Source organism: Rhyacophila brunnea, unplaced genomic scaffold, assembly GCF_057557595.1.
Source record: "Rhyacophila brunnea isolate RB1 unplaced genomic scaffold, BYU_Rbru_1.0 scaffold_9, whole genome shotgun sequence".
Taxonomy (NCBI): domain Eukaryota; kingdom Metazoa; phylum Arthropoda; class Insecta; order Trichoptera; family Rhyacophilidae; genus Rhyacophila; species Rhyacophila brunnea.
Genome location: NW_028233361.1, coordinates 9,513,754 through 9,541,636, shown reverse-complemented (window position 1 = coordinate 9,541,636; position 27,883 = coordinate 9,513,754). Strand labels below are relative to the sequence as shown.

At 32.1% G+C, this 27,883-nt stretch overlaps 1 protein-coding gene across 1 annotated transcript in view; it reads left to right on the top strand.

Moving 5' to 3' along the window:
• LOC147063233 (adenylate cyclase type 2-like) overlaps positions 1 to 27,883 on the top strand; it is a 485,865-nt gene that overhangs the window by 354,369 nt on the left and 103,613 nt on the right. The window contains 1 exon segment of the mRNA XM_085959766.1: positions 11,358 to 11,570. Coding sequence (XP_085815892.1) covers positions 11,358 to 11,570 — 213 coding nt within the window.

The following is a 27,883-nucleotide window of genomic DNA, read 5'->3' as shown; positions in this document are numbered from 1 at the left end:
ATAAAGCAAACACAAGTTTGCGCCATTTCCCTCGATCCATCGCCAACTCTTGCGCCTCCTGACATTTCAGACCTGCAGCGCCTAGCATCGCTGGAGAGTGAGGGAAGGCCGGCCACGATGACGGAACCGTTGAGGCTGTGCCACAAGCGTACGCGTCGCACGTAGTGTCGCACTTTTTGGCGGCATCCGGAACACATGTCCCAACCACGTAAAACATCTCTTCGTGATTACCTCAATCACCGAAGGCTGCTGTGTCTGCTCATGAACTCGGATATTTGTAACGCGGTCGTACCAATGTACCCCCAAGATTCGGCGTAGACTCTGATTCTCAAAGCTCAAAAGCCGAGATCTTTGAAGCTTAGTAAGATGCCATGTCTCACAGCCATACAGGAGCACAAGTAGCACGCACGCGTTGAACGTATTATAATGTAAATAAATATTCATTTTATAGGAAATGGTTTTTTCTAGTTCTTTTCGAATAATCTATTACCAAAAATCTAAAAAAACTATACAATTATTTGTTTAATTACTATGAAATAAAAAAAAAACAAAAATACAAGCATTTTCAAATAAAGCATACAATATACTAATTGATATACATCTAATAATTCTTGGTAGAAATTAATTCATTAGTGAGAAGTGTTGACGAACGGGTATTCGAGTTTTTTTAAAATAAGAATTTATTGCAGGTGTGGTAAATTAAATCGCTTTATCGTCTCATCAACTCAGTTTACCTGGAATTGACAGGTGACGGGAGAATCCAGTTTTACTTAAATGGATGTCATACTACGTACATATCGAAATGTGCGGTTTAATATTCTTTAATGGGCAAACCATTTATATTTTTAACAATCGTTATCCGTATCAGATTCCGACAATTTTCTATTCATTGCTATTTTTTAACGAATTTAAATGTTTTATTTTTAAGGCAGTATTGGCGGAGTTTGAAATACTACGCATCTATGCGTATATATTTGGGTCTGTCATTTAATTGGTTAAGACACCACCATCTTTAGATTAAAAAAGCCTGAGCATAACTTTTTTTGATTTGATTTGATTTAAAAATGACTGAAGAGTATAAATAAGTTATTAGTTATTGTCGTTTCGAATTGACTGTCACATCGACAAACGTCCTAGTGTATTATGATATTATTATTATACACAGAAGAAGTTTACTTACTTTACGACACTTCCAATTATTAATAACACATAACCACTAAATCTGATGAACTCCAAGGTCTCCAAGATACGTTAAAATAATCTGAAATAAATCTGAAACTAAGAATACTCCGACAAGTGAACACGACAGACGCGTCAGTATGAGCACTCTATAGACAATGACAGGCAATGAAAGGTCATCCATAAACAACGGGAGGGGCGAAAAGTAGGACCAGTCGTGTAATGTATCGGCTTCCTTCTTACAATAATATATTTATGCTGTTTTATGAATCCTAGGAATATAATTTTACAGTTTTTAAACAAAATATGCATATTGTGAGTTTTCGATAATGATTATTTTTAACTAAACTCTATGACAGATGAACAAAACAAATGAAATAGCGTTGACATCGTTCGCATTACGGACTGAAAAAAATATTAAAATAGTGCTTGATATACAATAATGTGATGTGTTTCTTATTATATTGCGGAATTGTTTGCAATGTATGAGAAAGTTTCGTATAGTAGTTTTAGAAAACAGTTTGTCCATTTACTCAAATGACTTCATTAACAATTACTAATTGTAAAAACAATATGTTTATATATCAGTATAGTAAAAAAGATGTAGATGACATTAAGCACCAACTTTATAGGAAAACTTAAGATAATATTTTCTGTTATTTTAGATGAGATGAAATTATAGATACCAGCATAATATAATTAACAACAATTTAGATGTTTGTGAAAAAAAGTTTTTATGTGTTTGATTCTACTATATCTAAGTTATTTTATGTTCACAGCAATGAAGCCATTTTTGGAACGGTTTACTATAACTGTAGACGAAGATTCAAATAACCTTCTTCTAATCTCGGATGGTTGTGATATATACCCTTTAGCTCTATCCTTGGTATTGTCACAATAATATAAATAAAAAAGAGTATATTAAAAATATTCCAGAATGTACTAAAATTCTAAAATGAATGTTTCATTAGCAGATGTCCGTAATTACTATTTTCTGTATGTTATATACTACTTGATTATTGATAATTTGTATTTTTGGTATTAGTTTTATGAATCCAACATAATACTGAAAGATTATCGTTGAGCAATTGTTTTTTTATTTTTGGACAGATTATATTGTCAAGAATAAATATATGAAAGAAATGATTTGCTTGGGAGGCCGTAATTATTATATTGTATCCAGTAGGTGGGTATAATATATTTTATGTATTACTTTATAATGAACAATATAACGCATTTTTTTAATAATTTATCTTTATAATGGACTATATTTTACACACTGTTTACATATATGTATATGTATGGATATAGATGTGTGGATGATTATGGATGAGGAGGAGAGTGATGTGTGGAGTATGTAGTAACGGAAGTATGTAGATTGGTAGTTGCCAGTAGAGATGGCGAGTTTATTTGATACATTGACAGGTACAGTCTACATGGATATAATGATAAAAGATCATCGCTAGATAGGTGTTTTTGGGCCGAGGTAATCATATGATACGTAGTGCCAGTTCTCTGCCAAAATAAAATGCGGACTGTGATATTTGTTCAATCGTGAAAGCATTTTTATTGAAACCCAGCACGATTAAAATGCTTGTACTGAGTATCCCAGGCCTTTGGTGAGAAAATGCATTTATAACATAATAAATATTATTAAAAATTGCTGAGGTGAAATTTGTATGCAATTAAAATAAATTGTGATAAACAATGTTATTTTCGGCGTTTCTCACTGAGTCAGCATTATTTAAAACTGCCGACGGTCTGTGAACAATGCACAAATAATAATTTTTAAAAATAATATCAACTTGAGAACTATTAGAATGTCAGGATTTTGCTGACACTGCTAATTCTCACGGGACTCGTTGATCGCCACACATATTATACTATATGTAGCGTTATGAAGAAGAAGCGCTCTTAGCTCCGATACCGTGATAGAAAAACACCGATGAAATTAACCAAATTTCGCCGTGTCCGGAAATTTGTACGTAGCATGAAATGTTGTATCAGAAACAAATGGTCGTATATTAAAGTATATTAGGTTAGGTAAAATTTGAACATTTTTTTATCTCAGTGCTATAGAGATGACCACAGAACAGATAATACATAGAATACCGATCGGCTATATTCAATACGCCGCACGTTGAAGCAGGGTTGTTGAATTTGTGAGTGTCCTATGAAAATGAAGCACGCATTACGCATGTGCAATAGTGTGTGTAATACACCAACATTAAATGAGCGTAAATGCATAAGCCGAGAGCAGTTTTCATTATTAGACGTACAACGTATTCTTGACACGTGTGTAAGTTTAACACGGCTTCTTCCTTACTCGAGACGGTTACCTGCTATCGCCTTATCCGTTGTGTATTTCAGTTCCCATTATTAATGGGTTCCCTGGAGATGACGGTATAGTATACGGACATTTCTTTCCGATAAGAAAGCTAACGACGTACTGTGCTATGGTGAAATGTAATACGTAGAATTTACATGTAACCGAATTTTGTATATATTATTTATTGTTTGAACAGGCATTTACGTGTTAAAGACTCTGATATTAACAGTTTTGTCACTGTAGGAATAAAATTAATAAAAATATATGTAAATAAAGAGAGACAAGTTATGCGTTACAGAGAAACAGACAGATAAATCAAGACAAATATAATTACTATAATGTAATTAACATAAAATGAAGTTTTGTTCATTACCTAATACTAAAATAGAAGCGTCATGTAGGGAACTTTTCGCGGTAGTTCAACGATATGGGGCGGTTAATCTTCAGCCAAAAAGTTTGGAGAGTAATTTAAAGCATATTCGGTTAACGGCTTTCCCACAAATTTCCCAGTCAGTGGTGAGATAATATAGATAAAGTATTTTGAAGTTGGCGTGGAAAATTTCATTACAAGCGAAGTGTGCGTTGAGGATTTTAGAATTTCTGCAAAGAAAAATCATGGAAAATTAACTGCGGCTGACACTCATAAATGTGAACGATTGGGAATTGGAATTTTTGTATTTTTAAGTTTAATATTTTTATCGTTATGACAACGTCATCATCAATCCAGACTGGTGTTTTTTTAATGGACTGTAAATTTGGATGTTGAGTTTGTATGGGTTGTATGGGTAGGGTAGACTTTTTTTGACTTGTTTGACAATGTTTTTCTTAGCTCGTATTATTATTTGTCCGGTGGTTCTTTGTCCGGTACAAATCTTGCAATCGATTTTTAACTAACTTCCCGGCTAGCTAGACATTTGAAACATTTAGAATATATCAGAACACGATGCCAATGCATTTTTTAATATTTTTAGCCATCTTTAAGTAGAATTGAATTAATTTTCAGTTAATTCTGTATTGTATGAAAAGTTATTTCGACACCATTATTGGTTGCTAGGGCTCTGGAGTCCTAGTAACTAAATTATTAATATATACGTGCGTTACTATGGAAATCAATATGACATGTCAAAATGACATTTCAGTATTATTTCTATCAAGAACAATTTTCTTTAATCATTTAAGCTAGTCAAGTCAAGTTTATATGATTCAACAGAATATTTAAAAACATTGTACCTAACGTTGTAAAAACGTTGGTATATAAAAAGTTTTTTTTTTATCTTGTAATTATTATGTTATCTAGTTATATGGTTGAGTTAATTTATTATTGCTGTTATGGGTTTGTAACTGATGTTTGTCAGGTGGCGGTTGATTCTATACTAAATTAAATGTGCCCGAGAGGTACATACATTTGGAAGGATTTAAGTGGGAATTTTGGCATATTGACCGTAAACAACATAAGTTTTACAATAATAACAAATAATTTAATTATTCAGTCTAGCAAGGATGTGTGATTTGAAAACTTTCTCATTATTTATCAGCGAAATATAGAACGTAAAAGTATGTCTAATTTATTGAATTTAAATTTCAGATTTTTTTTTAAAATTCAATTTGTAATAATATATACCTATCTACTTTAACAGGCCGTAGATATTTTTTAAAAACTTTTTATTAATACCACTTTCATATTCATATTATATAGTAGGTTTAACCCTTGATAATATTATGGTTAGGGAATCCAATCCCGAGCCAAAATTCTGATCCCAGGATTTCGGCATTACAATTTGACAATCTCTGGACTGGTCCCGGGATTGGCATTTTTTTCCATTGTTAATATAAAATTTTTATATTTACAAATAACATTGATAAAATCGGTCAAAAATAAATCTAGTATAATTTATACTAATTAAGACATTTATTGTTAATATTGTTTACGTTCAATCTTGAAAATACATAAATTTAATGGAGTAAATAATATTGTAATATAAATAATAATGTGAATTTAATATGAGATTGCTGTTTCAGATAGTAAAGACTTAATGAATGGGTTAGCGAGATTTAAAATAGTAATGCAAATCATGGTGTACTTATAGCCTTTCCGCTTCATAAATCTAATTAGTCAGCCAAATATGAAACTGTCGTAAAACGTATGAGATCATGATAGAATTACTTTGTTAATACTGCGAAGAATTGTTTTTTCAAATCTTTATTTTTAATAATTTACGTGAAAAAATAAAATAAATCGGCAACTTACACATGGGTATAAATCAAACTTCATTCAAACTCAGTTTATTTATAATGTAGTTATCTGTTATTAAAAGTATTTTTTCTGTTATATTTTCGTTTTTATTTTATTCTCCATAAAAATTGATAAAAAAATCAATCCCGAAAGTTTCGGGATTATGTTTATCAATCTCGGGATACATAGGTATCGAAAAAAGCTCCGGATCCCGGGATTGGAATCCCTAGTTATGGTGACATCCTTCCCAAATACAATTTGGCTTTTTCTATCGGAAAATATTCAAAGTATTCCTTACAACCAGGCCATGGGAAAATCGTTCCTACATAGTTAGAAATTATGCCAATAAATTATACATAATTTTGGATATCTTATCTATAAAAGAATATTTTTTTATCTATTATGGCTTGGTTTATGCAAGGCTTAAATAAAAAAAACTAACCAACACCATCTGTAATATTATGTTTCAACGAAAATGTATGACTGACAAAAGGGACTCTATTTTTATGATAGGATTGTGCATATTAACATCATACGTAAACTATTATGGTTTAGTTTAGGCAGGGATTAATTGTTTTTTTTTAAACTAACCAGTTTCATCCGAAATTTGTATTCTTAGTTCAATGAAAACTAGTGTGCACTATTATTTACATCGGATGTTAACAGCCTATCTCAACCCTCGCCACTCCAGAATAATAATTATATTTGATTTCTAACATTATGTTAATAATAAGACTAATTTAGGAATTTATTTGTTTTACCTTATTTGCGTTTTAAAATATATTTTCTTTCAAGATTTATGTTTTTATACAATAAGCACGTTGAATGCACCTGCGAGTACTAAACAAACTGTAACTAGGGAGTGATGTCAAAAAAGTATGGATAATTTTCAAAGACCCATCAATACTTTTTGATCGATATTTCAATACTTACATAAAATATGTATCCACAATTTTCTTTCATCTTTTGTCTCACGTGATATTTTTTTGCTGGGCAGACCTGAAAATAATGGGTGACAGAAATATTACCCCCTGGATTAAAATTGATGATGCCAGCCCCGGAAATGGTCGTGGCTCCCACTCCTCATCTCCATAGCTTGGTATTTTAAGGGCATTATGCGCACGCCTCATTTTCTTTACATAAAGATTCAAGGTACCAGCCTCAGAGAAGATTGTTCATGCCATGTCATCGAAAGTGCGTCGTTAATATTTTGTATACTCAGACCTAAGGATTGCAATACCGGTATTTCAATATTTATCAATACAGAAATACCGGTTTTAAAAATCCAAAATACCGGAATTTTCGATATTTAGAAAGTACACTCGTTTATGTTTTTAAAAATTAATCATAAGTAATGTGCTACTAAAATGCACATATATTGAGTAAATCCAACAGAGGTGAAAAAATAAAAAAACAAATTTCATCAAATATATTTATATAAGTAATTGTCGCGATGAATTATATTATTTCGATATAAAGAACATCCGTGACAAAAATGGTCAATTATTCTATTATTATTGATACAAGCATTGAATTTAAGAAGCTTTTCCTGCAGCCGGACTTATTTGCACTTAATGAAATTTTGAGGGCTTTATTTAAAATTATCAATATATTCAAATTATTTGTAAAAAATCACTAGTTCTACAATTATGATCAATACATATTTTTCAACGTCTTTTAAAAGATTTTTGCTATAAAATAATATTAAAAAAAAAATAATACCTATATTTATTGATAAGCACGTATTTCTTACCGGTATTCAATAAGAAATACCGAAAAGCCGGACATTTTCATTCAGTATTGCAATCCCTACTCAGTTTTTCATTTTAGATACCAGCTAGAGTCCAGTGTACTAACTAGCAAAATTCCTCTGCTGCACGAAAAATCTTTTCGACATCTAGACTTTTCTTCTGTCTCTTGTTATTTTTTACAATACGATACTTTTCTTTCGATATGGCATCCCTACGTGCCATGTAAGTCATAAATCAAAGTTTAGGAATTTAAATTAAATTTCGGTACCATGTTAGGAAACACTGAAACTCTGAAGGAGCGAACACTTACAACTTTGAAACCGTGATGGCAGAAAAATGAAAACGTGATAATGACTAAGTACCTACCTATTTTCTTAATTTACGTATATACATATTTGAATAAAAAAATTTTTTTTTCATCAAGTAGGGCACAAAAATTGCAGATCAAAAATAATGACGTATTATGAATTATGTCGTAAGAATTTTAAAGTTCAAGACTTAAAAAGGGTTTATATGTCGATTACCTGGTGTCCTTATGAGGTTTCCTATAAGCTTATTTTAGAACGCGTCCAGAAGAAATTTCTTCGATGTCTTTATTTTAAGACATATAACTATTTTCCTTTTAATAATTTGTCAAATGATTATTTTCCGACTGCCTTTCTACAAGGCATGCTTACTTTTCACTCTCTTGAATCTCGTCGGTCTCTTCTGCTCTTGAAATACGTTTGTTTGTTAGCTGCGAGGGATGGTTTTCAATCCTGGTGTCCTAATAAATTTGAATTTACATGCGCCTGCCAATTACCTACGTGGTCGCAGCCATGATTTATTCTGGATCGGAACCGTTTCCTCGTGTCAAGCCTATCAGGCACCAATAGCGAGGGGTGCAAGATTAGTAAATGCGCTCCCTAAAAACATAGACATTTTAAGCGATGTACTTTGCATTTTGTTTTTGAAACTTTATTTTTCTGTGTAAAATTGTATGTTTTTTTTTTTTCAAAATTTTATTTTTCTGTATTAAATTGAATATTAAAATGTACTTAAGAATGTTTTGATTTAATTTGTTTTTCTGTTATTATTATTATTATTATTATATTCTATATTGTACGAATTGTTATAATGTAAATCTCATGTTGTGTACGTCTTGAATTTAGATTTGTTATGTCCACAATGTTTTGTATTCTTAAATAAATAAATAATAAAAATATTATTGTTCGATATTCCAGTGATATTCAAAAAGTTATAAATTGAGCGCGATAGAAAAATATCGTATGTAATGTATGTCTGTAAAATAGATCAATTAAAAAAAAAGTGGTAACGTTTACCATGCCATTGGCATGGTCGTGTGACGTAGTTCGTACAAGTTGTCATTAAAAACTAAATATTGTTTATTTCATAATCTGTTTAGCGTTGTCGATTCATGGAATTCACTTAATTTATCTGGCAAATTATATACTGGTATTTTTGTAGATAAACACTACATCTGTTTATTGAACTTAATCTGACATATAGGAACTTATTTGACTTAAGAAAAAGCTCATAATATATATAAATGTATCGATGTGACTCTTCGCTGCTTCCAAGGATGATTCTACATAATATTATGCCGCATGCTCCATCATCACGTTAGCCCCAGGAATGCTGTATTGTATTCTATACCTAACGAGTGTGGAGTAACAGTCAACCGATCACGAGTGTGAAAGAATATGGGATAAACTTAAACACATGTCAAAAACATGTCATTCTAAGCTTGTAATTCGTTGTGACAATTATTGTTCTCGGTTTATGCACTTACGCTCATTCAATATTGGTGTATTTAAAGGTTGCATTACATACTATTTCACGTCTATAATTATTGTGTTTCATTTTCGTAGGACACTCACACATTCAAAACCCTGCTTGAAAATGTGGTATATTGGGGTATAGCCTGTCTGAATTCTATTTATTAATTTGTTCTGTGGGTTACTCTCATTTTTATTTGGTCTTTTGAAGAGGAGTTTCTTTGTGTTTAATTGTTTCTGAGACGACTGATTGAGACATGGCCTACGCAATGAAGTCGCCACATTTTTACCTGTGAGATGACGAAGATCGTTGTACATCTAATACGTAGTAAGCTTTTACCTCAACATGAAATAATTTCAGACCAGTTCCGATAGATGTAGTAATTACATTAATTTGCTAAAAAATACGTATCTACCGATTGAAACTGATGTTTTTACCGGATATTTGATAAAACCATAATTAATTGATGAGAAGTGATCCTTGTTGTATATTATTGGCCTTTTTACAGTATTTACTTTTTTTTTTAAATATACGTGCAAGGCAACAATGCTGTCTATATGGAAAACTGGCTTTTCCAAAAATGTAGTATTGACAAAATCATAAATCAAAAACAAAATATACCTACTCTAAAATTGCACTGTAAACGTAGACATAAAATAATTACAAGATGAAAAGAACTTTTTATATACAACGTTTTTAAATTTTCTGTTGAATTATTGTGATCAATATGCTCAAACTTGTACTTGATATGAAGTAAATAAAAAACAAACAAATATAGAATACTGAAATGTCATTGTGATATTTAATTTTGATTTCCATAGTAACGCACATATATATTATATTTTAGTTGCTAGGACCACCGCCTTAGTAACCAATAGTCTTTTACTTTTTACGGATTTTTCTGAAATAACTTTCCATACAAAACAGAATTAACTCAAAATGAATTTAATTCTACTTAAAGATGGCTAAACGTATTAAAAGAATGCATTGGCATCGTGTTCTAATATATGTTAAAAGTTTCAAATATCTAGCTAGTCGGGAAGTTAGTTAAAAATCGTTTGCAAGATTTGTACTGGAAAAACAATCACCGGACAAATAAGAATACGTGATAATAAAAACGTTGTAAAATGGCTTTTTCAAAAATGTAGTATTAACAAATCATAAATCAAAAACAAAATATACCTACTCTAAAATATCTCGCTTTTTTCACTGGCTTTTTTTCGCAGAAAAATATAGGTCCGTATGTATGAGATTCCCAAATTCTTTATAAGCTATTTAACCGATTTTCCACCATATAGCGTTGAAGCACTGTTTGTGACGTAAGCAATCTGACGTCACACGTCATTCAAATGGCTGCTTCATCTGTCACTTTAATAATGGATTCCGTACAGCAAACACGTATATTAACAGCTATGCAGCAGACATTTGTTGCTGGATTGATGCCATTGATGGATTCATTATTTAAATTATTATGAAATAACTAGAAGCGATCAATCGGATCAATTAGAAATGTCAAGAAGCGTTACCGGCAAAAACTCTATATGTTGCCATATGGAAATGTTTACTGGTAATACTCTATCCTTTCGTACAGTAGAATTATAAAATAAATGTGATAAAATAACTGATAAATTATTTAAAATTCACAATAATTATTCATTTATAATTATTAAATTTATATGGTACCGTTCGCACACTTTCAGACACATTTACAATTTCAAAATTTTAAATTAGTGATCGGGGAATGAAATTTTATAAGTTTGCCATTATATGAACGCAATGACACATAATGACGTCACATTCGTGACGTCACTAAACAACGGATTACATTTGTACTCATGCATGCAAACGAGCAGTATTTAGCTTATAAAGTATTTGGGAATCTCATGCATACGACCCTTAGCCGTAGGAACAACCCGACGATCAATGACTTCAGAAACGGTCGCTCAACCAACCAAGCCATAGAAGATGCTAACATTAAACAATAAAGATAATTATTTTATTTAAATGTACAGAATAAAAACCAGTGGTATACTCACCGTAGGTAATTATTCAACACGTAATAATTAAATATCACTTTTTTTCACAGGTAAAACGCAGCATTATGCTGAAAATGGCGGATGCCTGTCAGATATCCTCGAAGCAGACGCGTTTTCACGAGATGTACGTCCAGAGACATAACAACGTGAGCATCCTCTATGCAGACATCGTAAATTTTACACCGCTCTCTGAACAGCTGAGCGCCTCTGACCTGGTCAAGACACTAAACGAACTATTCGGAAGATTTGATCAAATTGCACAGGTAAGATTTTTATTTAAAATTTATTAAAAACGTAATCAAGGTACCCCACATGTATATATTTAATCGTTATGGTAACACCTTTTAAATTGTTATGAGTGTAGCAATTTATGTATAAAATTTAAAAAATGCATGTAGTTTTTATAACGAAATACAACTTTAATTTATACATATTAAGTATAATAAAATTTGAGTTTAAAAGTGTCTGTAGATGTGTTCTTTTTTTCAATTATAACTCAAAAACTACTTAATCAATATTGATGAAACTTGAATAGATTATTGACTACATTGATGATGCCAACTTTCTTAGTAGACCAGTATTTATAGTAGTAGATTTTTATCTCGAGAATCGATATGTCAATGAGGCGACTATAAATCGAACAATTTATATTTATTTTCCATTTTAACACCAAATCAGGCCACGTGACCTAATAATAGTAGTGTCCTAGTAAACATGAAACAATTACAGAAATACCCAGGATTTGATAAAATCGTATAATTATTCTCTAGTGAGTCAAAATCAAACCTAGAGTGTTTGGAAAACAAGCATGTGCCTAAGGGCTAAGGGCGAGTAGGGATTCTGGTGTACATGTACCGTTTTAAAAAAAAAGCATACATGTTCCAACACGCGCGTTAACATGATCTTACTCGCTACTTCATTTATTGTTTGTTAATTTATGGCTACAGCCGTATGTTGTAGCTTAGCCACTGGGAAATGCCTACAGAAATGGCGTATTTCAAAAAAATACTACCTTATTCTTAGGTCAATAATTATTATAAAGCAAACATTATTCGTAGAATGTTTATCACATTTAAATGGTCAAAGACATAGCTTATAATCAGTATCTTCAGGTATCAGGTTTCAAAATTATGTAAATAGATTATCTACAACGTTTAGGGATGTCCAAGATCATGCTTTTAAAATAGCATAAAAGCTCCATTTTGACGTACGCTGAGCATGTCCCCCCTTGAGCAAAAACAGTGAAACACAAATGTGGTGGCTTTGGTGAAACTTTATAAAGTCAAGACTGAGCTTTAGTGTGTGAAGTTTGTAATACTGATAATATGGGTATCGCTTTCATAAAATGAACAGAATTATTACACATTTTTGTTAAAATCCGTATTTTAATATTGCAAGGCGGTTTATTTTCCATAGCTTGCCTGAAATACGAAGAAAATTAATATTAACCAAGTTTTAATGATTAAACAAAAACTTACCGTTGTAAAACGGCTCCTGGAAATGTGTTAATTATATTTAGGGATTGTAATACCGGTATTTCAATACTGAAATACCGGATTTTTTGGTATTAAGATTACGTTTTTGAAATTGAATTATAAGTTATGTGCTTCTAAAATGCAAATATATTGAGTGAATCCAACAGAGGTGAAAAAACAATAAAACAAATTTCATCAAATATATTTTATATTAAGTAATTGTCGCAATGAATTATCATAATATTATTTCGAAATAGAAAACATCCGTGACAAAAATGTTCAATTATTCTATAATTATTGATGACTGTCTTCTTCTTCTTCTTTCACCCTGTCACGTCCCAACATTGGGGCATAGGGCAAGCACAAGTTGGCGCCACTTCCCTCGGTCCATCGCCAACTCCTGCGCCTCCCGTCATGTTAGACATACAGCACGTAAATCGCTTTTGTAGCACCGTTGCAGGGTGAAGGAGGGCCGGCCACGGCGACGGAACCCTTGAGGCTGTACCACAAGGGTACGAAGTGCCGCACTCTTTGGCGGCATCCAGAATACGTGTCCCAGCCACGTAAAGCGTCTCTTCGTGATAACTTCAATCACCAAAGGCTGTTGTGTCTGCTCACAAACTCGGGTGTTTGTAACGCGGTCGTACCAATGTACCCCTAAGATTCAGCGGAGACATCGATTCTCAAAGGTCAAAAGCCAAGACTCTTGAAGCTTAGTAAGATGCCATGTCACAGCCATACAGGAGCACAGGTAGCACGCACGCGTTAAACAAGCGACATTTGGTCCTCACAGAATACAGTCATGACCTCCATGCGCTGATCTGATGACTGTACAAGCGTTAAATTTAAAAAGCTTTTTCTGCAGCCATCCACTTGATGAACTTTTGAGGGCTTTTGTTAAAATTATCAATATATTCAAATTATTTGTAAAAAATCACTAGTTCTACAATTATGATCGATACATATTTTTAAATGTAAAAATAAATGTTGGTATGTTGGTTTTTTCTATAAAATAATATTTTTAAAAGATTTTAATAGCTATATTGTTATTGATAAGCACCTACTTCTATTTTTTAATGTTAAAGAAATACCGGTATTCAATAAGAAATATACCGAAAAACCGGTATTGACATTTTCATTCGGTATTGCAATCCCTAATAATTATATCATGTGAATTATTTAATTACTCTATACAAAAGATTGTATTAATATAAAAATCCAATATTGTATTCCATCACATCATATTATGAGATATAACCATTCAGATAATACCTACACATGATAAGTTTTATGTTTAAAACTTAAAAGCTATTAAATTCATCTTTTTATCATTCAAATCACAACTATTTGCTGACTATTATGTTGTTTATTAACAAGTGGACTGTATGGAATATTGGTGTGTGGGGGTGTTGTCGGTGAAGAGGTCGAGATTAAATTTGGTGGTTGCTCCGATGTATGGAGGAGCGAGTTTTATTTGCAGCATAAACAGTCAGTATAAGAGTAAATATGTTACAGTAGTTATGTTACAATACTTATGATACTATTCCGAGGTCCAAATCGCGGTAGAATAAGATGTTGTGCGGAGCGATATAGAGACTAAGATACTAATAGACCGGGAGATTATATTCGAGTGACATGTTCAATTAATCATAATGCGCTATTTATTGACGTACTCACAATCAAAATAACATATTGAAAAGAACATTTAAGATAAAGTTTTTATAATTAGTCAGCTACTATATGGAGTTTGCGTCATCGGATATATAGCTGACTATGTGATAAAATGAATATCGTGGAAATAACAATTGCAGTAAGCTATTCACTGAGTTTGCCATAATTGGATACTACGGGAAATGGATGTTAAAGAATTTGTAATTGCGGTAATGTATTTAATATCGCCGATCAATATGCTGTCACGAAATGAGTTGTTTATCCCCATAGGTGTAATTGCAATAATAAATAAATAGGTGCAGGGGTATGCAGCAATGCATATACGATGGGCTAACACTGGCCTTGAACGATGCCTTCTGACGAAGGTGATCGCACACACAAAATGTGTGCTTATTAAGCGAAATATGTGCTTATTATTATATGTCGCATCTGTTTTAGTTTTTTTTTACAGCTAAACAGGTGTTGCTTAGTAAACGTTATTTTATAGTTTAATTTTCACTTATCCACCTCAAATATCTACCTATATGTAAAGTCACAGCCGCGAATGTGTAATAATAATTGACTCACGCAGGACTGACGAGAGTATTTTTATAAAATATTTTTCTAAACAAAAAAAAAACATTTAGGACGAATCACAGAAGATGGAATATAAATAAATTTAATCATGTAAAGTTAACGATTCGTCACGCTTTTATGTCTCTAAAGATTTATGGGTGCATTAAATCTTAAATAATAAATGAGCGGTAAAATATTGTCATTTCCCCAAAGAAATGCGAATGATAGACAGTGACATCTGTTTCCGGATTTCCCAAGACTATTTCAGAATTTCCCGCCCTTGAGAATAATATATTACGTTTTTTTTCATTTGAACACTTTTATTAGATTGATATCAATCAGCAAAGGTGTTTTTCGCGCATGCCAGTGTCGAAAAAGTACTCATTTAGTTAGGCGGGTATTTTTAAACGCCGAATCATTCTCGGAAGAGGATTTTTGTTTGGTGAACGGAATCTTATTTTCCGATGATATATTAGGCCACAGCTTTCCAACTGGTGAGCCAAAACAAACCAAAGAAAAAAAATAAAGGAAGTGGGCTGCCTTCTAGGCGAGGTTGTAAGAATGTTTAACTCTTGAGTATATAGTGAAATATGGGATAAACTTTACTTTAACACGTGTTAAAGAATGTTTTATTTTCAATAACATATTATATACATTATAGTTTGTCACGTGAAAAAATCTGCTATATGTTTCTTGCATTTTATGGCCTGACCGTCATAAAGTAATAAACCCAATCCTGCTTCAAGGTATTAATCCACGACGACTGGTTTTCACATTTATATGTTATTAATATGTTATTTGGCCGCAATATATTACTGCATGTAACAAATACAGAATTAAGAAATAGACTGATTTAAATATTTTTTCAAATCAACGAGATATACAACGGTGGGATTTAGACGTGTACCCCTCTTTCGAAACCGGTTAATTTCCACAAAAATATTAGCATCAGTGAAACGGCAAATAATTTTCAACTGTAGGCGCGACGAAATTTTGGACTCGCTCGTATTCAATGAGAGAACGTCGAGCTAGAAACACGTCACTTTGCTTCGTGACGGCGACGGGCCAATTAATTCTTAAATCGTGTAAAGATTACTAAAAACGTTACCCATTTACTTTAAAAAGAAAACATGTCAATGAATATATTATTATTGTTACTAATAGAATAATAAACAGAACATAAAATGGACGTATGTTGGATTTATATGACAAATAATATTTCGTTTGACAGGCGTCATTTGCACCCGCGACCCGCAATCCGCGCAACGCCTAGCAACGATCTTTTTAGACCGTGCCTCAACTGATGTACGGCTTTAACCCACCAATCTACCGCTGCTATCAGTATCTGATCAGTTACCATACTCGTTATAAATTGTTGCAAGTGCATTATTTTTTTGAAAATGATTTATCTTGAAACTTATGAAATAATATGATATTATATGAAAATTTACTAAATTAGTACCAGTAATGTATTTTATAATATGTGTTAAGTCCACACTATTCTCGACTATTCATTATTAATTTATTTGATTGACTGCCCTTTACGCCTTTGATTTTGAGTTATTCTTGCATACCACTGAATGATTCTCCAGTCATGATCTGTCCTTCGAGCGACATATTAGACTCATCCCCACTTAAAGATCGTATTTTCTTCATTACCCACTTATTTATTTTTCGATTCCTGCACGTTATGCCCAGCATGTATCTTTCCATACCGCGCAGCCATGACGTGTTTTGGGTGAAAGCTGTTTCTTCATGCCAGGCTCACTAGGCACCAATAGCGAGGGCTGTGCGGCTGGTCAATGCACTCCCTAAAGATGTAGACATTTTTAGCGATGTATTAAGTATTTAGTTTTAAAAATTCTATTTTATTGTTTTTTTAATTAGATATTGTTGTTTTTTATTTTATTTCTTTTCTATAAAATTATTTTTTGCTTTGTTTTATTCTCTACCTTGTTTTTTCTCTGTTTGATTTACTTGTACTTTTTATTCAAAATGTCATGTTGTGAACGTCTTGAATTAATAACTTGTTATGTGCTCAATGTGTCTTTTTTAAATAAATAAATAATATCGATGATAATAAGCCAAAATAAATTATTTAAAACGTCATCTTCAGCCATCCAAGAGTGTATTATTATAATATATATGACGAGACCAATGAAAATTCTTTTTGCTTTGCTACTGTCGATATAATTACGAAAACCTTTGTTACAGAGAATTGCTAGTTTTCAGGAAAAATACGTCAATCGTGTTAATTTCAGAGTTTGTGGAAAGAAAGTTTTAGTGTGTTATGATGCATGAAGGTTGAAAAACATTGTATTATGTATTAGGCAAGCGAGAGAAAAAAAAACATATATTTGAGAGGAAAATAAAATTTTACTGCGAGGTAGGTCGTGGTTAATTTATTGCTCTGGCAACGAATCTACTAATAAAATACTCCAGATGTTGTCCTAAAAGCCACGAGGTTTTAAATAAATTGTGTTACATAAAAAGCCTGCACAAAATAATTTCAACTGCTGTAATAAATCGAATTATAATTATCTATAATCGAATGTCCAATTTTACCGAAAATAACTTGAGTACAGAATTTTTTCGTAAATTATGATAACTGTCAGGTCAAATTCAGTTTGAGTTTATTCATGACAGTTACATATCGACTGTTAAAAGGAAAAAAAGGACCTTACCCACACGAATCAAATTTTACAGTAGGTATGCACAAAAAGTTTTAGTTATGATTTTCAGTCAAAGTTAAAATATAAAATATACATACGTAAACCTTGATGATAATTAATTTGGTTATTTATTTTCCTGTGTTCCTTTTTACATGAGTCAATGAGAAATGGGACCAGTCTCAGGAAATAAAAACTAGAATCGAGATCTTAACCTAGGTCTGAGACTGCGTATGGTACGTTGTTATGTGCTCTCAATTCTTTTCTATGGTATGGAAGTATGGACGCTAAACCAAGAGATGTCACGGAGACTTGAAGCTGTCGAGATGTGGCTGTATAGACGCATCCTCAAAATTCCTTGGACTGACCGGGTGACAAATGTTGAAGTTCTCAATCGAATGGGGAAGGACCGAGAAGTTCTACGTAGTATCAAAACCAGGAAACTACAATACCTCGGCCACATTATGAGAGGACAAAAACACAGCATTCCCCAACTTGTCATTCAAGGAAAAATCAATGGGAAGCGTAGCAGAGGACGGCGCCGCATTTCTTGGCTTAAGAACCTCCGTGATTGGTACGAGTGCAGCTCCATCGAACTGTTCCGGGTAGCAGACGACAAATATAAGATCGCCTTGATGGTGGCCGACCTCCGCTAGGGGATGGCACAATAAGAAGAAGAATTTATTTTCCTAATCTGATATTAATTATAAACGTAGGTATTAAAAAAAATGACAGTTAAGTCTTTTTTCCTACTTTACTTTTTTCTTTTGAAAAAATATAGGCTAAATTTAGATAATAATTTGGTATGTGCAGCTTATATCCTTTGGAAACTGTGTGTTCGATGTTATTGTCCAATAAAACTTTGGGATTCACGTTGTAATGTAAAAGGACGAGAGAACCACGTAAGTCGTGACATGTGTTATAGAAGGAGAAGAGACTGGTTGGAGATTGCTCAGATAAATGGAGGAGCGATAAATTATTGCTGCATATCAGTATACAGTTGCTACAAAAGTAAATGCTACAGAAGAGATGCTAACGGTCCGAGGCTCGGTGGAAGTGAAAATTGAGTCCTAGACACGGTGAGAGAATGCTTCCGGGCGAGGCGCGTCGAGAGAGTGCACTGGCATGGTATTTATATACATGAATATTCGGTAAATTGCGAGTCATTGTTGATGTACTTCACAATTGGGAAATCTGCCGATAGCCGCATCGTTGTAACTTCGAGGCATTTTGATGACCAAGCCCGATATAGTTGACCCTCATCGAAGTATGTTACACTTGAATATGCTGATCGTAAATGCGTAAATGCGATAGTTGAATGACTCGCTGATTCTTTCGATATCGTAATTACGCTGAAAACGTCCGAGGTTGTTGACAGCTACACACATATAATTTATGATTATGTTATATTACAAGATTTGATAGTTAACCCGGAATACAGCAGTCATAAATCTTTACAAAAGCACTGTTGCGTCTGTTACTATATTATATATTCCAGCAAAAAACATTGTCAATTTATGCTTTTAATTGGTAGGTACCGATTTTAAAAATTAAAATATATTTTAAAAAAGTAAACTTGCACAATATCTTTGAAGATATTTCACCCTAAGGTATAATTTTCAAAGTCGACTATACGAAACATAATCGTAAACCCGGCGAAAGAAAATTTTTAGGTGTAAAATTTACGATTCCTTTTATTTGAGACAGGGAATGACGTGTGAATTGGAAAATTTAAGTCCCTACGCGCGAGTTTCTTCTTCAGATTATAACTCATAATGTTTTCATTTTTTTAATATGAAAAGCAATTTTCTTTTGATTAACGTGTAAAAAAATATAGTGATTATATAATTTAATAAATAATATTAGAAAGTAATATAAATTATTAGCAAGTTCAAGTAAGTTACACCATAAAAAATATTGAAGAAATCCACGACGTCGGTTAGTAATTGAAGTTATAGGAATCTTATTTGATTTAATATACAAAAATCAATTGCCAAAGTAGCTTGATTTAGAAGAGCGCTGATGAGTGGGTATTAAAAGTGGTTTTCAGTTTTTCAAAATTATGTATGTTCAATATAAGAAAGCCTAACTTTACTGTGATCATTAATTACCCTTCTTGCTACGTAATTTGGCCATAATTAAAGGCTTAATAATAGTATATTATCATGACGACCTTTTTGTAATATTGAGATGACAGCCGATGAAATATTTCATACTATCCCTAATAATAAACTCTATTTGAAATTACATAGTCTAGACTGGAAGGAATATTGTCATTTTTTTTCTATACATTGTCAAATATCGTGCATATCACATTTTTTCAAACGACGAAGCATTTTTCCAATAAATTTTGTTTCGAAATTCACGGTTTTCTCGGCAACAAAATGATATGGGACCAATTTACTAGAGATGAGAATTTAACGGCGACATATTATCTGTATTTGACACGTAGTTATTAATTTCTGATCTAAGTAAGAACTAAGGTTGGCAACGTTTTATAAGGTATATTATGGAAAAAAATATGTTGCATCAGAGAAGCACAAGTTTAAACATAATTGAGCGTAGTTATACGCAAAGCAGCCAGTCTACACAAACCTCAAACAAAGATAGAAGCACTTTTATGTAAAGTATGTTTCTTTAAATCCACAAAGCCTCTGTATACAGTTTATACCTTTTGAATGATAGATATTATATATATACTAGCTGAGCCAGCTGGCTCTCGCCAGTCTGTTCCGCTAGGTCTTGCAGACAGCTTTTCGTCATAATGACTTGGTGTTGGATTTTAATATAATTGTAAAGTATGTATAGACGGCGCCATAGTTTTTCCTTCGGGATGGATTTTCATTCACGTCAGACAGTTGAACATTTAGCTGATTTGTCAGTTTAACGATTTGCACGTCGTCACTGCCAATACAAATTTGGAGTTATATGCGTAGTCTATTCTGGAGTCTGGCCTTCTAAATATCGTCTGACACCATTTCAGGCTGCTAGGCCTAGCAAAACAGCTGACAATTGCCGATTGCTACCACTGTCATTTTAATTTAATACAATATGTGTAGGTATGTCCATTTAATAATAAATAAAATAATTATACATCTCATTCGTGATTATCATAAATAGCGATCCAATATATCTTTCGGGTCCCATTTACATAATAGAAAAAGGTTAGCAGTATAAAAAATAAACATTATTTTGTTTCATTGTCTATACAAAATAAATGCTTGGAGCTACAGAATAATATTTTAAAAATCATATTTTGATTTAAAAAATAACCTTAAACAATATAGTTTTCCGGTGCGGGACATTCATATCGAGACAAATGTTGATAAATAATAAATCAATACATATTATATCTGAGTCTATTCTAGACCAATTCTGATCTGAAGATTAAGAATTTATATGACCTAAAGATATGGAATCAGCTTAAAGAGTCCTTCATCCAGCATTCGATTGATACAGGTTAATGACGATAATGACGATATAAATGGGTAGGTATATAAAGTCACAAATTAAAAAAAAATATACCAGTTTACATAACCAAGAAAAGTAGAATTATGTTAATATAACCTTCATCCAGCAGTGGATTGATCTTGGTTGATGATGATTATGACGATATTATGAATGGGAAAATATAATATCAGCAATTTTGATAAATATAGCAATTCATAATTATGACCGACAGAAATGCAAACAACTTAAAGAGGCCTCCATCCACCAGTGGATTGATTCAGGCCCATGGGCAATATAAATAGATATAATTTAATATCACCGATTTTGATAAATACAGCAATTCAAATGACAGAAAGGAGTAGAATCAGGCTAGGAAGGCCTTTGCCTTTATCCAGCAGTAGATGGGTTCAGGTCGATAATGGTAAGGGCGACAGAAAAAGGTATAATATCACAAATTCGTTTAACCGCTAGTAGTAGAATCAGGTTGCGGAACCCTTCATCCAGCAGTGGATTGATCCTGGTTGACCATGATGATGCTGATGATAATGACGATATGAATAATATGTAGATAAATATAATATCACCGATTTTGATAAATACAGCAATATAAATGACAGAAAGGAGTAGAATCAGGCTAGTGAGGCCATTACCCAGCAGTGGATTGCTTCAGGTCGATGATGATAAGGATGATAGAAATAAGTATAATATTACAAATTCGTTCAACCGATAGTAGTAGAATCACGTTGCGAAACCCTTCATCCAGCAGTGGATTTATGATGATGATGACGATATGTATATGTAGATAAATAACATTAGCATTTTTAATAAATATAGAAATTCAAGACTGTCAAGAATACAATCAACGTAGAGAGGCCTTCATCCAGCAGTGGATTTATTGAGGCTCGTGATATTATTGGCATTATATATAGATAGGTAGGTAATAATATAATATCACTGGTTTTGATAAATATAGCGATTCATATGACCGACAGGGATACAATCAGCTTAGAGAAGCCTTCATCCAGCAGTGGATTGATACTGGTTGAAGACGATAATGACGATAATGATGATATAAATGGGTAGGTATATAAAACATAATATTTAAAAAATATGGCAATTTCTATGACCAAGAAAAGTCGAATCAAGTTGGGATGACCTTCATCCAACAGTGGATTAATCCAGATGATGATGATGATAATGACGATATGAATAGTAGATAACTTTACTATCGTAAATTTTGATAAATATATATTGGTTCCAAAAAAATTGTATTTATAGAGCCATACTTACAAAAAAAAATAAAACACTATCTAGGTATGTGTGTATTCATGTCTTTTGAGGTTATGGGTAGCTATTTACTTTTTGAGACGATGTATGAAATAATTCGCATTTAATATCTCTTGGAAACATGATTAAATTAAATAAAGTATGTGAATCAGTCGATTCGATTAAGAATAGTTTGTCAAAAATGAATTTTAATTTTAAATTCTATATTCAGGCTTTAAATAATTTCCATTGGTTCAAAAAAAAAATAGTACTGATAGCCATATTTACAAAAAAAGAACACTATGCGTGTATACATTAAATTTTATGATGACGTTACATATATTTTGAGGTTATGGGTACCTATTTAATTTTTGAGACGATGTTATGAATTAATTTGCATTTAAAATCTCTCGGTAACACGATTAAATTAAATAAAGTATGTGTATCAATCGATCCGATTAAGAATAGTCTGTCAAAATGCATTTTAATATAAATATCGCATTAAAAAGTATATTAGTACTACATTGTGACAAACATGTAAACGTGACAGCCATAAAAAAGTATTTAAAAAGAATCAAATTTGGAATTGCAGTGGCGGACGTTGCTGTCAAAAGATAATTTACGTAATGAATTGTACTCGTACCTAGATTATGGTTTTCTTACCGGAAAAAAGTGCGCTAATGCCTACATTACGATATTTGAATAAAAATAATTGATTCCGTTTGTCAATAAAGGATTAGAAGGTCTTAAGCGACGAAGACGTCATTCTGTTGTGCGTTCAAAGAAGTATGACGAATCTTATACGGTAAGTAAGAAGATATCGGATATAAACGTCACGTACCTGTAAAATCATGGAAAATTTCTGAAATGTGTTCAATTCAATCGGTAGATGAATCGGCAGAGCACATTTTGAAGTGAAAATGTAAAAATAACAATAAAATGGCGCTTAAATGAGCTGTTGGTGCGTTTTCCAAAATATCTTTGGATAATAATATATAGGAAACTAGCTGAGCCAGCTGGCTCTCGCCAGTCTGTCTCGCTAGGTCTTGCAGACGGCTTGACGGTGTTCGATTTTAATATAATTGTGAAGTATGCATAGAGTTTTCTCTTCGGAATTGATTTTCATTCGCCTCAAGACAGTTTGACATTTTGCTGATTTGTCAGTTTTACGATTTTCAAGTCGTCACTGTCAATATAAATTTGAGGTCATATGCGTAGTCTATCATGGAGTCTGGCCTTCACAATATCGTCCGACACCACCTCAGGCTGATAGGCCAAATAGAACAGCTTGCAATCGCCGATTGCGACCACTGACATTTTAATAGAATAAAACATGTGTAGTTATATAAATGTTTCGTTTAAACACGTGCATTTAAATATGATAAATAATTATACATCTCATAAATTCGAATATAAAGCAATGTATGTGATTATTATAAATGGTGATCCAATATAACATGAATATTAATCTTCCACGGGACCCATTTAGATAATAAAAGGTTAGCAGTATATAAATAATAAATGCTTGCAGCCGTTAAATAATATTTAAAAAATCAAATTTTGAATTCAAATTTAACCTTAAATAACATAGTCTTCCGGTGCGGAATGTTATTTTGGGTATTGTAAATAGGTAGGTATATAAAATCACAAATAAAAAAAATATAGCAATTTATATGACCAAGTAGAGTAGAATTAGGTTGGGATAACCTTCATCCAGCAGTGAATTGATCCTGGTTGATGATGATGATGATTATGATGACGATATGAATATGTAGATAAATAGCATTAGCATTTTCAATAAATATAGAAATTCAATACTGTCAAGAATCAGATTGCGGAACCCTTCATCCAGCAATGGATTGATCCTGGTTGATGACGATGACTATATGAATATGTAAATAAATATAATATCACAGATTTTGATAAATACAGCAAATCAAATGACAGAAAGGAATAGAATCAAGCTAGGGAGGCCTTTATCCAGCAGTGGAATTGTTCAGGTTGATGATGATGAGGATAATAGAAATAGGTATAATATCACAAATTTCTTTAACCGCTAGTAGTAGAATCAGGTTGTGAAACCCTTCATCCAGCAGTGGATTGATCCTGGTTGATGATGATGACTATATACATATGTAGATAAATATAATATCACAGATTTTGATGAATACAGCAATTCAAATGGCAGAAAGGAATAAAATCAGGTTAGGGAAGTCTTTGTCCAGCAGTGGATTGGTTCAGGTCGATAATGATAAGGATGATAGAAATAGGTATAATATCACAAACCGCGTACAATCAACGTAGAGAGGCCTTCATCCAGCAGTGGATTTATTGAGGCTCGTGATAATAGATGGGTAGATAATAGATAGGTAGATAATAATATAATATCACTGATTTTGATAAATATAACAATTCATGTGTAAGTAAGGAGTAGAATAAGGCTGAGGAGGCCTTCATCCAGCAATAGATAGGTCAAGATTGATGATGATAGGGACGATAAAAATAGGTAGATATTATACAAAATCACACATTTTGATGACTATAACAATTCGTATTAATTTCTTTCATTGTTTGCAATGGCAACTTTGTTAGTTTAATATGACTATATTCTGATCTATGGAAATAAGTAGCCTGGGTAATTATTCAATAAAAACAGATTGAGTGAACAGCCACAAAGAAGTATTTAAAAAAATCAAATTTGGAATATCACGTTATCTATGAAATGGTGGACAGTTGCGAACGGCGCTGTCAGAAGATATTATACGTAGTGAATTGTACCAAGATTATGGTTTTTTCACCAGAAAAACGTGCGCCAATGCCTACATTACGATATTTGAATACAAATAATCGAATTCGTTTGTCAAATAAAGGATTAGAAGGTCTTAAGCGACGAAGACGTCATTCTGTGAGGCGTAAACAGTAAATATGGCGATTGTATACGGTGTGTAAGAAAATATCGGATAGAAACGTCACGTACATGTAAAATAATGGAAAATTTCTGAAATGTGTTCAATTCAATCGGTAGATGAATCGGTAGCGCACATTTCGAAGTGAAGATGTAAAAATAACAATAAAATGTCGCTTAAATGAGCTGTTGGTGCATTTTCCAAAATCTCTTAGGATAATAATATATAGGAGATGATTTTGTGTAAATTATAAAGAGATAAAAGCATAAAATCTATAAAATGATGGTGCTTTGGCAGTCCAGGCTGTTTTGTGCAAAACGGGTTTTTTAGAATGTTCATTCTTGAATGCAGCTAACTCTTATTTTTGTAGGAAAAATCGTTATGTTTGCATCGATTTTCTTAAAAAAAACCCTCTAGGTTATTCAAGTATTATGGGAATTTCAAAGTTCTGAAAATAGTTCGAAAAACTTGTAAATTATACATTAATATTTAGCTGCCTGGCACTAATTTTTACATGAAAAATCTATAAATTATATTATATTATAATCAAATGAAAAACATATAATGTAATTGAGAAAATAATGTTTATTATTTATTGAATGTAGAAAAATACAGCTTACAGTCAAGATTTTAATAATTAGGTAAGTACATAATATTATAACGTGGTTGCTTTTTGCATATCGAATATGGCATATTTTTAGAACGCATATTTATATGACATTTTTGTATGACAGCAGCTTATTTGCTTTATGCAGATCATATTCTGCGATTTGCAAAATCTTTGAAACGCATTTATATGAGATTTTTGTATGACGGCAGCTTGGCTGATTTATACAGAATATAAAACAAACGTGTGAGATGATGGAAATCACAATAACTATTTTTTTCAAAATTGTGGCCTGGCTGCTTTGTGTATAACTACGCTCAATTGCTGCATGCATTGCATTTTTACTATGGGTACGTGAACAAATTATTTATACCTACAAATATTATGAAAATGGATCACTTTCTTCATTCTTCGCCTAGCATATTTTTGTCAATGAGAGTTGGCAACCCAGGTGAAGATGCACCAGCGCCCAAGTCATGTTGGCGATCCTTGATTTAGACTTATAGAGAATGAGCTTTCTCGAAGTTGTGTGTATAATTTTGGATTTCAAAAATATAATTTGGAAATGAAATTGCACATTAATTGATTGCTTAACTATATTGCTCACTATTATTAATGACAATCAAACTAGTACAATTTAACATTATAATAAATGAGATGAAAGAGTGTGGACTTTCGATAACAATTTTGATTCTATTAAGGTTAATATTAAATTCTTCTTCAAATCTTTTCGGTAAATTAAGTATTTCCACTAAAATTCTATTTTTAGTCAAAAACTTCTGACTATACTAAATGTTATCCACCTTCAAATTAATACGATGATGGAAATGAAATTTAAAAAAAAACACTTAAGTATCACAGCCCATACTATTTCACCGTGGCACAGTTCATCGCGAGCTTTAATCTTTAAGTTTTAACTTATCGGAAAGAGATGACCCTATACTATAAGGTCTCCAATTTTATTAGATTCAATATGAACATTAATTCACATTTCATAGCTGATTTTGGCAAAATTCATGAATTCAAGAATGAAAGAATAACCTAACTTAACAAATAATCCAGTATATCGGGAATTTTCAAAATTTCTTTGCTGCTACCTTCCTGTAAAGTGTAAATTGTCAAGAACTATGTTTTATTTAGACATGAATTTTATGTTAGTAGGTACTATACGACCCAAATAAGTTGGACGGTCTTTAAGGGCGGACGTGCTCAGCGTCGGTCAAATTAGAGCTTTTATTGCATTTTCAAAGCATGATCCTGGACATTCCTTAAACGTTGTAGATAATATATTTATACAATTTTGAAGCCTTATTATCCTTTATATTTTTTTACCGTTTAAAAAAAATAAAAAAAATTGGTTAGGTACATGTTCAAACACGCGCGTTGACATCATTTTACTCCCTACTTCAATTATAGTTTGTCAATTTATGGCTACGGCCGTATATTGTAGCTGCCACGTATGCCAATGTAATATATTGTAACCACTGGGGAATGCCAAAATAAATGGCGTATTTAAAAAAAACACTACCTTATTCTTAGGTCAATAATTATTATAAAGCAATCATTATTCGTAGGATGTTTATCACACTTGAATGGTTAAAAACATAGCTTATAATTAGTATCTTTAGAATTATCTTCAAATGTGTTAATCTTGTCCATTTTTTGAATAATAAAATGCCTAATTCTTGTCAAATTTGGGATCACAGAGATTATCAATATAATTTTTTATCGTAAATATTTCACTATAATAATGTCGACTTAAATTATACTAATGGTTTTATAAATGCGTTTAAAAATTAATAGATGTAAAAAATCTTAACACCACTGCACATGCATGTACTAAAATATGACTACATTCTAAAACATTAGAGCGAGAGGTTTAAAAGAATACTATTTTATGTAACAACAATACTTTATGCAGTCATTAAATGTTTAAAATAAATATAAAGGATGATAAGGCTTCAAAATTATATAAAT